Here is a 13,782-nt window from a genome sequence, read left to right as displayed (position 1 = left end):
CAACCTCTTCATTTCAAAAACCCCAATCACTTTGAGTGTTGTTGCCATTTTTGGCCATTTGAAGGCTCATTTATTATATTTTTTGATTTGATGTGGAGCTTGAAGATAATTTATGCCACATAAATGTAGATATTAAACTAAAATAAATGAATTATAGAAACAAAATAAATAAATAAATAACAACATTAATATATTAAAATTAAGGAAATACATACTCAAAATTCAAGTGGATCGATAAAAATCAGTATTCAATCCGTTCCAACACAAAACCATGGCTTCAATACTCAAGAAATTAAGAGACGTAGGTTGCTGCTGCTACTTCAATGTGAAAGGTTAATTCGAGAAATCGTATTTCCAAAATAGAAGCCCTTCAACTATCAGCTTTTTGAATCGTCAGTCTGACCTCTTCAGCAAAGTCACATTCTAATTGGAAGATAATGACCAGTAGACGTGGTAAACTTATTTGGGGTCTATGCTTTTGGTCCCATCGAAGACGAAAGATCCAAATTTTATAGGTACCACTATATAATTTTTCCAATTCGATTATTCTACACATATTGTTCGTGGTCCTTCTTCTTCCTTTTCTGCTCCGTATTTAATGCGTTCAAGGTTTCAATCAATGAAAAAAAAGGACAAGACTATGTCTGTTCATCATACAATAAGTTTGTGAACATATACAACTCGCCGTAGTTGTTACTTTCATCCCTTCCTGAACCAGTCTCTGTTTATAGACAATTCTTACATACCCCAAAAGAAAATTCCCACAAATTGGCAAATTCTTTTATTCTGCTCTATCATAATCAGCCTCAGGTTGTTGCACAATAGGTGTTCGAAGAAATTACTGACTGAAAAGTGAAAAGTTAAATTGTCTTTATTTTATGCGGCTACTGTTTTAAATTCTACGTTTTTGTCGTTTACCTTGTGATATAGATTTTTCTTTCTCTCTTTCGCCAGCTGTGTAACAGCCATTACTTTTATAGTTTGATTACGACATTCTTTAGTTTCATCTCTGGTTTTTCTTTAACTAAAACTGGTCCCGAGTCGGTCAACTTTTTTGGGTCGTTGAATTCAAAAAAAATATCGTCTACAAATTACATGTTACTTCTTTCATAAACTTTCGTTAGGTTGCTTAAATAGTAGAATTTTAAAATTGAAAGATTACATCTTTCATAAGTGGTGTTTCTCATATGGGAAAGTTATTCTGTACAGAAGATGAAGATCACTTCAATAATACTCATCCTGGATGCATGTCTGGTGTATTTCCTGTTCTTGACTACCAAAATTGGCACTCTAATGTCAAAAAGATACTACCTCATAGAAAGCAAGCTAAGCAACAAAGGACTAATGGAGGAATCTTGCATGATCAAGACTCTTTTGAAACATCACAACTTTCATCGGGAAAAAGAAGTTTCATCCAGGTATATATATGTTCATTTACCATTAGATCTATCTAATGTTTTATTTTAGCTTGCACAAAATGAATTGAAAATTGAAATTACATTTTTTTTCAGACAGATAAAAGTAATTGAAAACATAACTCACACACAAGGTCAATTAAAGATCGTTTAAAGTCATTGGTTTCTGAAGACACTCTAAAGAATGAGCATAAGAAACGAGGTCGAATGTTGCAAAGAACGTATTCAATTCATCATTTAGAAACCGATGAATGGGTTCATTATGCCAATAGTGAAGAGTTTAGTGAAAAAAAGCCTGATAAAAATGATACAAACAAGGAGATTAAGGATTATGTGGATATATTAGAAAATTCAAGAATCTTGCTAGATGGTTTACAAGTCTCTCTTACAAAAGCAAAATTGACCAAATCAGGTTCTTTTCCCTCCATGTTAGGCAGTAGAAATTTAAGGCCTTCTAAGCTAAAGCACAAGCTGAATGAATTCTACTCGATGCCCAAAAACAAAAAGGATACGGATAATTGGGCACGAAAATTGGATTTATCAAAATTGGAACCTTTAATGATTGAATTAAATGATCAACAAGATGGAGAGAACATGGAAGGTGATCTCAATAATGGCAGTGTTATGTCCATCAAAAGGATATGTTCCCTCAATGAAAGACATCCCCAATTGTTTGAGAATGGTGATACTAAGGAAGCCATTTTGTGCAGTTTTCGAAGCTTGAAGTTGACAAATCATATTAGCAACTCAGACTTCCAGTTAACTGATTTTTGTTCATTACCTATTGAAGAAGAAAGTGGTCAGAAAACACAGGACATCAAGTCAAACTCTAGTTCACAAGAAGAAAATCACCATTTAGAGTTTCATATCTCACAAGGTAACTCGATATTAATAGTATTTCTTACCATTTCTTTCTTTGATATTCATGTTATGCAGTTTACAATTGACATGTTTACATATTGCAGGGTTGAAACCATTATGTGTTTCAGAAGAAGGTATCAAGAGTGTAAATACACATGATCAAAACGATGAGTACTTCAATTATGTAAGGGAGGTTTTGGAGCAATCAGGTTTCATCAAGAATGGGTTTGAGCAAACATGGTATTCCTCAAACCAGCTACTAAATCCTTCAGTGTTTCAGGGAATAGAGTCTCAATATCAATGTGATCCAGAATCCTTTGAAGAACAAGTCATTAAATTATCACATGATTTACATCGGTGTGAATTGGTTGATGAGACTTTGCTTAAATTGTATGAAAGATCATTCTCGTACTATCCAAAAGCTTTGTCCTATTCTTGCCACCTTAGTCCTGCCCCTAGTGGTAAACTTGTTCTTGAGGAAGTGTGGAAGAGTGTAAGCAGATTGCTGAAGTTAAATCCCAATAAGGATCAATCATTTGAGTATATTGTGTGGTGGGATTTAAATGTGGGTGGTGATTGGATGAATTTACAGATGGAATCCGAGTGCATTGCACTTGAGTTGGAAGATATGATTTTCAATGAACTTTTAGGAGAAGTGTTCTGATCTGAAGATAGTTAAGTAGTAGATATTGTGGGTTAATAGATTATGTAAATATCTTCATATAGTTAGGTCAATATTTTGGTGTATCTTAGGAGATAAGTGTCCATGTTTATAGATGTTTAGATACTATTTTTTATCATGAAACTCTTGTATATATACCCTACTCAAAGGGTAACGGAATCAATAATTGGGAATATCTTGATTTTTCACTAGAACTCCACCGTTGTCATCCTTAATGTATTTGATGTTTCCTATGTCTTTGTCTTATCTTTCTGGCTATTGTTAGCTTGTGAGTTCCGTTCTCCCATTCTTTTGTGTCAAGTCTCCTATGTCTCTCCATTATGCCACACGACTTGGCTTTCGTCATCATTTTTCTTTGCCTCTTGATCTACTTCCTTGTATCTTTCCTTCACTACGTCTCCTTATATGTCCTCCTCACACTCCATGTTAGGATGGAAGGAGAATAAAGTTTCTGAAATTGATAAGGAACTTGGATCTTTTTGAAGGAATATTTGTGAACACTTTTTGAATATGATATTTTGATCTTATGTCTGAATTACACGAAATCCATATTATGGGGATAATCTTTCAAGGAACAATCACAAATAAAGGCATTGATACAAGAGCACGAACTAGGGTTTATAGAATTCGGATTGACCAATCAACATTAAATGTTGATTTTATCCCTTAATTAAAGGATAACATTTTCAAAGATAATTATGAAGAATATATTCCGAAAATAATATTTTCCATAACATTTTCCTCAACCAATAAATTTTCGGCGCCAACCTGCAACGGGGCACAACCTCCTTGAGATCAAACTCGTTTTTATACAAACGTGCACTCCGCACCTCCTAACTTGCAATAAAATCAAGGTTTGACCTATATTAGTAACTAGGTTATAACCCGTGGGAATCACAATTATAAATTTAAACAAATTTTGATCATTAAAATTCACAATTATTAATCTGTTTTTTATAAAAAAAAATATTAGTAAAATAGTTATGTGATTGTTATCTAACTTTATAACGGTTGTTTCAAATAAATTGTTAGAACTTTTTTTTCAACTATCATGAAACATCACTTACAAAATTTTGTTCAATAATTAAATTAAATTCAGCAAACACAAAATCATTAATTGAATGGAAAAATCATCACATTCTGTATAAATAGTTTTCGAAATTAAAAATATTGTTTGCTTTTGACCTTAAGCACTGTAATCTTTATGACTGATGTTATGTTTGGTTTTCTTATGACACAAGTTTGGCCTTCCTTTAGGAGATGTTGAAAATTAGAAAAGATATTATTAAAACCGGAGAATGGAATTTGGTATCCAGTCAAAATAATAAAGGAAAATTAGATTGGACAATGAAATGATTGTAAAAAAATTATTATAATAAAATAATATAAAATTTATTTTAAACAACCTTTTCATCCATAACAATCATTTATATTGATAAAATAACATTATTTTTCTTAAAGTTTCATATCTTCAGTATTATTATCGCTTTTTATTTATAACCCGTGGAATCCACGGATGAGAAAGTAAAATAACATAAAATTAATTTCATAATCAATAAATAATGTTAAAAGTATGAGATGTCCCGATATGCCTCCATATGAAGACCTTTTTGTGCACATTCATACTTACAACAGAAGTAGAGGCTTCCTTTATGCCTCCATATAACATGCAGCGAAAACTCCAACCATAGTTGATACAACCCAATTGAGAGTTCCAGACAACTTTGATTTTTTATGTGTTTAAAGTGGAAAAAATGTTTAATCACAAGACCCAATAAGTCAAATGTACTGAAATCTTGAAAAGGTAAACCCACAGTAACAGTCAGCATGTTTCAGTATAACGGTCAAAAATAAATTCGTTGGGTGAGCTTCAAATACCATCATCCAACTTGTTTTTCTACATAACACAGCCATTAACAACTAAGAAAATAGAAACTGATAAAGGATAGGATTATAATGTGCTAGTAAGAATTAAACTAAAAAAAATGTTTGACAGGATTTGTTTTCCAAAGTACAATTCTTTAAAAAAATATTTACTAAAAATACAAACGCTTTAACAGAAAACATATGAAAATAGGATGTTATAATTCAAAATTAGAATATGAAGTTACAATGCTAACTTAACACATGTAATAAATGCTTGTATATAAATTTGCATTTTCAGCAGTTCCACTATTTCACAAAGAAAGTAGGACACTATGGTTGAAAAATAAATGCAAGTACGTTGCTACTTCCGCATTTAACGTGTGGTTGACACATAGAAGGATGTTATTTACCGACTTTGTTAAATGCTATAATACTATATCAGTTTGTCCGGATCCGAAAAGCAATTCAATTTTGATAAGACAAAAGGCAAGAAATAACATCTTGTTATTATTGTAGGAGCATATTTTCATTTTTTTCCTATTAAAATAATTGTACGTTCTTTTAACTTAATATAGCATGCTATTTTTGAAAACCTCACCATCTTTATTTGTGTAAATAACTCCATCGGCCTCAAGGGTAGACTCGTCAATTTGAATAAATATTTCTAAATCTTTGTTTGATTAACTTCGTCCTGCATCAAACAATGCAAGCATAATAACTTTAAATACATCATGCATCAAACAATAAGACTTGAGCCATGCCCAAAACAAATTTTGAAACCCCAATATACATTTCTTTCTTTCCTTATTTTTTTACCAAAATGCCCTTTCCACCAAACCCATTCCAGAACCCTTTCAAATTTATACGAACTCTTAAAAATCTACAACAAACCTTAAGTGTATGCATTGGAATATTAAAATACAAAACAAAAATCTAAATCTAAAAAAAAAAAAATCAAACATGTATATATCTTAGGAAGCATAAATCAATTTAGTAGTCCTCTAACCTTTTTTTTTCAGTGAAGACATTTAAAAAGAACATATTCAAATACTTAATGAAATATCTTTCTACAACCTTGTGTCTGAGTGATTGCATCAATGCACCATAAACTTGCATCAACTTCATTAAAGCAAAAGCAAAAAAAAAAAAAAAAAGATGAAGTATGTCATGAATCGACATTGAATATGTCAAATAGTCAATGTGCGGGACTTTTTACTTGAAAAGTTAAATAATGAAAAAAACACTTGTGCTTGTGAGGTATCAACATTTACCTCTTAATAAGCAAGATTACATGCAGTGATATAATAACCAGAATGCAATTTCAAACCTATTAAATGTCATTAACACAATCATTAACAAACCCTATGTATGTTATAGTTAGATTTAGGTAAAAAGAGATCTTGATGTTATATGTAATTTCAAACCTTGCTATTTTTTCATTTAACCTTGTACGATTCACCCTCTTGGGTTTTTTCTGCCTTCTTATTTATTTATTTTTTTCTTAGGAGTTTCATCTTGAAGTTCCATACATGATACAATCTAAAACATAAAGTAACTACTAAACTAAATAATCAATATAGGCTAACAACATCTTTTATTTAAAAGTATATAACAAACATGGAAAGAAACTTGAGTGTAGCAACAGCCTCAATTGAATGCATAAAGTTGAATTAGCTGCATTGAGAAGAAAAATAACCACCAAATTCCTTGCTCTAAGTTTAAGAACATAATGTAATGAGAAGAATCCGAACCTGGAAAATCAAAATTAAATCCAATCAAATTATAAATAAAAAATCGATAATGTTGGTTTCAAGATCTAAATTCATACCCATGAAATTGACATACACACATAGTTAAAACACATGCGCACACAGTTAAACACACATACACACATAATAACATAGACGATTTAAAGACATACCTTTGTCTGTTCTTGCTAATTTCCAGATCTGTCGATGAGGGTGAGTTTGTAGGTCAGTGGGGTGCAGTGACGGCTGTGGAGATGGATGATCGTAGTGGTGGTTGTCGTGAGGAATGGCAACTTGGTGGCGAAAGAAATTGTCAGATTTGTTGGAAGAGAGAGAGAGAGAGAGAGAGAGAGAGAGAGAGAGAGAGAGAAAAGAAAGAAGAGGCAGATTCTTTATTTGGGTTTGGAAACTAATGATTTAATTGCAGATTTTATGGGAACCAAATCAAAAAAATAGGAAACGATTGAAGAGTAATATTATAAGTTTGAATCAAATAAAAAAATAGGAAAGAGTAAAATCATTGAGCGGGAAAAAAAGTGAAGAGTGAACAATAAGCCTAAGATCTATTCTTATAGGGGAAAATGACTCTTGAGGGTAATTAACTTTTGCGTTTGTACTCATTTGGTCCCTTTTCTTTTTTTTGTATTCAATATACCATCGAACTTGTTGTCGGTGTTTACCATAGCCCTTTTGACCGGCTTTTGACCTGTGATAGCCGGTCAAAGCCGATCAAAGGGCTATGGTAAACACCAACAACAAGTTTGATGGTATATTGAATACAAAAAAAAAAAAAAAAAAAAAGGACCAAATGAGTACAAACGCAAAAGTTAATTACCCTCAAGAGTCATTTTCCCTTCTTATAGATCAGATTCAGCTTGTACTATTATAACTAGGAGTTAAGGTGTCATGTGGCAAAACATTGGTTTAGAAGAGGACATGTGGCAATTTAGGAGTCTTTTATTAGAGATGTAGATATGTAAATTCAGTTATACTAAAATGACCTAGTGACACTAAAATCACCAACACTAAAAAAACTCATTAAAACAAATTTGTTTAACATTAACCTTAGCTTCAACCGCCTCGCTTCACAACGATGATCTATAACGATTCTCGGCCTTCTTTGTCGACATCCACATCGTGTCTTTGATCACCTCTTTAATAGATTGTATAGATCGTGACATACTATTCCATTGCTACTCAACATTCCTTGCACGATTAATGCCAAATTCTACATCCAATACCACTCTATACCTAAAAGTGTTTGCAATTATTTCGTTTAAATTATGTAAAAGTTCACCTCTTGATACAACAATATATATTTGTCCTTTTCCATTAAACATTTATCAGTTCCAGTTAACTTCACAATCAAAGATCAATCATTCTTAATACATTTCACACCCTTGTAACCTCCTCACCCTTAAAAAAACCTATGTGATCTCACTCTACCCTTGACCTAATCATATGCTCTTAGTCTACCTTAATCTAACTTGAAACCCTAATCAAACCTGACACATTATAAAATTTTATACTATCTCAAAAAAGGGCAATCTGCAACAAAGTCCCTAAAGTTTGGCTCTATTAACGCAAATGTCCTCCATTTTTTTTTTTTTTTTTGCAATTTAGCCAAAAAAACCGGTAAACACTTGCAAAAAAACCATTGTTCCCGGCTAACGTCGGTTTTTTGGGTTTTTCTGAAAACTTTAAGGACTTTTCTAACAATAAACAATTATAGATGGCCTTTTCATTAATAGGGTTAAAGTTTAAGGACTTTTTTGAAAAATTTGATATTTATGTCTACTAAATTAATGAAGAAAAATATAGATGGTATCTTAATGATGGTAGTTATCATATATAATTTAAGATGACTTAATTGATTTGTTGTCTGAAGCGTGTTTTTAGGCCACATACTACCTTTATTGTTGAATATCCAGGTCTTGGGTGTAAAAAGAAGCGATTTAGGTGTAAAACATAGCAATGGAAGGAATTTATACTTTTTTTAGAATTGATCAAATTAAGTTCAAATTGTTCTAGAACAAATAACTTAAATGTCAACATGGTTAAATAGTTGCAAAGGTCGTTATAAAAACTACAATAGTCATAAAAACACATGTTAACCACTGGCTGAACTAACATGTTGGTAGGGGTAGCATGTGTTACCCCTCATTTTCTTCCCATAAGTATTATAAATATTTGAATTCTTTTATATATAGTGTATAAAAGTGCAGTTAACAGACTTAATAAAAAGTATAAATTCTAATTCCTAATCCAAATAACAACCTACTAAATAAATTGATAACCCCACTAATTATATATGATAACTACAATCATTAACATACCATCTATATCCTATATAATTCAAAAATACTTTATTGATTTGACGTACGAAGCACGTTTCTAGGCCACATGCTATATTTATTGTTGAATTTTCAGGTTATGGGTGTAAAAAAGTGATCTAGGTGTAAAGAATGACAATGAAGGGAGTTTCCATTTTTTCATAAACGGACCAAATTAAGTTCAAGTTGTTCTATAACACATAAAATAAATGCCAACTTGCTTAAATAGTTGCAAATAACGTTAGCTATAATAGTTATAATAACGCATGCTAAAAGTGATATACAATTATGACTTTTGTTATGATATTTAATGAAGAAATCACAAAAAAAAAAAACCAAAATGATGTATATATTATCATTATCGTGTTTTTTAGTAAATAAAAATGATTTTTTTAGTGAAAATGATATAGATGATATTTTTAGTTTGAGTTTTTAAATAAATAAATATGACTTTTTTTCTTTAATTTAGTGGATATAACAAGAAAAAATTTCAGAAAAACCTTTAAACTTTAATCTATTAACGAAAAAACCATCTATGATTGTTTATTTTCAGAAAAATTTATAAAATTTAAAAAAAAAAAAAAAAAAAAAAAAACTCTGAAAACCGGCATTAGCCGGGAACAATAGTTTTTTTTGCAAATGTTTACCGATTTTTTGGGCTAAATTTAAAAATAAAATTAAAAAACAAAACAAAAAAAAAACAGAAAAGACTTTTGCATTAATAAAGCCAAACTTCATGGATTTTATTACAAATTTCCCTTAAAAAAATTAATAGTTTTTTTTTTTTTTTTTTTTTTTTTTTTTTTTTTTTTTTAAATCATTGAAGAAGAGAACGTTTTTAAATGGTCATCCCATTAGTAACTCAATTCAGGGACGTTGGCGGTTATCGGGTAAAGTGGACAACTGCATAAGATTCAATTTTTTTATTATGTATTTTTATTTAAAAATAAAAACTTATAATAACAATGAGGACCGTTTTTCTGATTCGCCCTGTGCTTTTAAAGATATTTAATTCTTGAGAACCAGCCCTGCAATTCGCTTATTCTTGTTGTAAGTTATTTGGATTACTTAGTAACTCAATCCACTTATCTTGTAATTTATTTAGATAAAAAAATGATATTATACATACTTATAAAACTAGCATTTTTTTTCTTGAATCTCATGCATTTGAAACCCCCATTCTTTTTTCCTTTCACCACATTCATTTGAAACTCTCATGACTTTTCAATTTCTTTATAATAATAATTATAATTTGGTAATTAGGTTAAATAAATATCAAATCTAAAGTGTAATCATATATAAACTAAATTTCAATATTAAAATAGTATCTTTACTCCTACTTAAAAATTATGTTTTTTTTAACATTTAACATATTATACTTAATTTATTAGTTTTAATATATTGTTGGATGTAAACCATTATCATTTTAAAGGTATAATTTTTGAATAATTTGTATAAAATACTTAAATTATTAATTAAAATATAACATTATAGGCTCAACTTAAATATAAATTTTATTTAACTTAAACAACCCAAAGATTATTTTATAAATAGTTAAAAGTGATAAATGGTAGTGTCTTTCTAATAATGATTGTAAGTTGGTTAATAAGGTTAACTAAATATCAAACCTAAAGTGTAATCATAAATAGACTAAATTTCAATTTTAAAATAATATATTTACTTCTATTTATAAAGTTATGTCTTTAAATTTTAACATATTATACTTAATTTATTAGATTTAAAATGTTGTTGCATGTAAAATATTATCAGTTTAAAACTACAACTTTTGAACAGTTTGGACAAAATAATTAAATTGTTAATTTAAATATAACATTACAGTATCAACTTAATATAAATTTCAGTTCCACTAAAAAAACCTAATAATATTTTATAAATAGTTAAAAGTGATAAATTATAGTGATAAATGCAAAAAACTAAATTGTAATATCAGTTTAACTAAAATATTTCTTAAATATATTTTTATAATCGTTAAAATTTTTTAAATAAGTAGCTTAAAATAACTTATAATAACAATAGTTAAAAATAACTCTATATAAATGATTATATTGTTATCTTTAAAATCAAAAAATAATGTTTGATGTTTTAAATAATTATAATGATAGAAATTAAAACATTAAGCAAATAAATTTTAAAAATTTAGTTAACAATAACAACAACTATAAATAATTTTAAACCATATATAATATTTAATTTATTGATGTGTAACTCGCGAGTTGAAGTTCATTCAAACGATTGAGATTATGACGTTATAATGGATGTATATATATTATCATATAATTTAAAATAATCAATATATTATATCAAATTAATATACGAATTATTATATCAAAATTAACAACAACGCTAGTATTATATTTAAAAAAATATAAATTTGTAAAAACTTCAACTATATAGGGTTTTCTGCGCATTACAATGTCAACTCAAATATAAATTTCAGTTCCATTTAAAAAAGTAAAGAATATTTTGTAAATAGTTAAAAATATTAAATTATAGTGATAAAAGCAAAAACTAAATTGTAATCTCAATTTAACTAAAATATTTCTCAAATATATTTTTATAATCGTTAAAAGTTTCCAAATAAGTAGCTTAAAATAACTTACAATAAAAATAGTTAAAAACAATCTATATATATGATTATATTGTTAGCTTTAAAATAAAAAAAAAACAATTTTGATGTTTTAAATAATTATAGTGATAGAACTTAAAACATTAAGCAAATATATTTTAAAAAATTAATTAACAATAAAAACAACTATAAATAACATCAAATCATATATTATATTTAATTTTATTCATGTGTAACTCACGAGTAGAAGTCATTAAAACGATTGAGATTTTGAAGTTATAATGAATGTATATATTATCATATAATTCAAAATAATCGATATACTATATCAACTTAGTATACAAATTATTATATCAAATTTAACAACGATATTATTGTTATATTTAAAAAAACATATATTTGTAAAGAGTTTAACTATATAGATGCTTCTGCGTAACGCGCGAACATTCGCCTAGTAATTAATATAGTAAAAGGAACAAATGTAAAAGTACCCTAACATTTTTATTTATTATTATTCTTTTAGAAGGGCAAAATTAACCTTTTTTTTTTGGAAGAAAATGACCAAATTAAAATTTTAATCAGTAAAAGATATGGGTGTTGATCGGTTATATTTTCGGGTTTCGGATAGTTTGGGTCGGGTATATCGGGTTTTTTCTTAAAGTAATAATACCCGATGCCCAACCTATATTGCAATTCGGATTTTCGGGTTTCGGGTTTTAGGTTGGTCATGTATTTTCAATTTTTCAGGTATACCCGAAAATTAAATAAGTATTATTAATTGGATTTTTTATGAGAAAGTATAATCTAATTTAGTATGAGAAAATATAATCTAATCAACATTTCCATTCTTTCTAATTAACCAATTATTATACAACTTTCGAACCGTATTAATTTAGACTCATAGAATAAAAAAGAATATCAACAAAAGCTACATGTTCGACTTAATTAGTCAAACGTACAAAAGCATACAACACATGGTTAATTAGAACCCAACCCAACCCAAAACCAATGGGTTCGGTTTCTCGGGTTCTCCGGGTTTGGTGTCGGGTTTAATCGGTTTTAAAACCACAAACCTTAAAACTTAGAAACCAAATACTAACCATGGACATATTAGGTTGGGATCAACCCAAATCCAATGAATTCATTATATAGAAGAAGATATTAGGATGAGTTTGATCCCAGCTTCGATGTGGGACATCTCTAGTATGATATCTAAAATACATCTCTTAAACTCTCCTTTATACAATCGCATTTAATAAGAAGTTTTGTTCCAACGTCGATGTGGGATAAGCTTTAGGATGCCAGAAAAATAAAACTGCCAAGCCACCAAGATTCAAACCAGGATCTTTTCTATATAAGAGACAGTGGCTTGCCAAGCCACCAAGACGTTATATGCTTTCTTATTTCTCATAATATATATAAAATATATATGTATAATATGTTTTTATTATGTATTTAATAAACTTCGGTTCGGTTTTTCACGATTTCTTACATTTATCAAACCGACCCAAACCAAAAATTTCGGTTTTTGAAAAACCCAAACCCAACCCGTCGGTTTCGATTTTTCGGTTTCGGTTTTTCGGTTTATGGTTTTGGTTTTTCGGTTTATGGGTTCGGTTTTGCTCATCTCTATGGTGAATATCTTAATCCTAATAAAAGAATCGTTCTTTCACACTTGTCTCTTCTACAATAATTTTTAGCCAAAAGTAATTTTACCCTTATACCCTTCTATGTGTCCTTACGTCATTTAAGGCGTTTATTCCCAAAATCACGCAACTTTTCTTCCAATTTTGCAAACTTGGTTTTGGAAAGAAGATATTGATTCAAATTTAAAACACCCAAATGTCGCAACAAATTTTAAATACTACGATTATGGTGGAAGTTGGGGTTCTGAATCTCTTTAAACTCAATTGTTCATATTCTCTTTCTCCCCTTTCGGTGTTTGTCTGCAGATTCGCCCAGAAATTCAAAGCGAAAAAATACATGTCCTAACTAAATTCATTCTTTTGTTCTTAAAAGAATTAGGCATGTGAAAATCTCAGCTTTTCAACATCTATTTGGTTCAGATATGTCTTCGATGAATTGCTTCAATTTCTGCACACCAAGTGTTTGATGAATTGCTTTAGAGGCTTTGCACAACAAGTGTTTGTGATTTTACCGACAAGAAGGTAATACTCTATGATTTATCTGAACATACACCCAAGTCGTTGTAGATTAAGAAAATATAAACCATTAACTGTAAATTTATATTACTCAAATAGAATTGTTTACCTAATGGTTGAGGGTATAA

General features: G+C 29.2%; 1 protein-coding gene and 1 long non-coding RNA gene across 4 annotated transcripts; one reads left to right on the top strand and one right to left on the bottom strand.

Moving 5' to 3' along the window:
* Window positions 1-378: 378 nt before the first annotated feature.
* LOC145070273 (uncharacterized) lies at window positions 379-3,146 on the top strand. 3 transcript variants are annotated; one of them, XM_079017208.1, is made up of 4 exons: window positions 379-515; window positions 1,210-1,418; window positions 1,512-2,292; window positions 2,381-3,146. In XM_079017208.1, exons 3-4 carry the CDS (start codon window positions 1,623-1,625, stop codon window positions 2,938-2,940), a joined length of 1,230 nt encoding a protein of 409 aa, XP_078873334.1. In that variant the 5' UTR covers window positions 379-515; window positions 1,210-1,418; window positions 1,512-1,622; the 3' UTR covers window positions 2,941-3,146. The 3 variants fall into 3 exon arrangements, with proteins under 3 accessions (XP_078873334.1, XP_078873335.1, XP_078873333.1); XM_079017209.1 differs by lacking the exon at window positions 379-515 and adding an exon at window positions 665-810; XM_079017207.1 differs by lacking the exon at window positions 379-515 and having other exon boundaries at window positions 987-1,418.
* Window positions 3,147-4,488: 1,342 nt separating this feature from the next.
* On the bottom strand, window positions 4,489-7,078 carry LOC145071354 (uncharacterized). Its single transcript, XR_013690410.1, has 3 exons — window positions 6,746-7,078; window positions 5,423-6,575; window positions 4,489-4,855 (listed from the first exon to the last, which is right to left on the bottom strand). It is a non-coding gene; the product is annotated as an uncharacterized LOC145071354 (long non-coding RNA).
* Window positions 7,079-13,782: the final 6,704 nt, after the last annotated feature.

This window comes from Lactuca serriola, chromosome 8, assembly GCF_051521515.1.
Source record: "Lactuca serriola cultivar US96UC23 chromosome 8, Lser_US96UC23_V15, whole genome shotgun sequence".
Lineage (NCBI taxonomy): Eukaryota > Viridiplantae > Streptophyta > Magnoliopsida > Asterales > Asteraceae > Lactuca > Lactuca serriola.
This window is presented reverse-complemented; position numbering and strand designations above follow the sequence as displayed.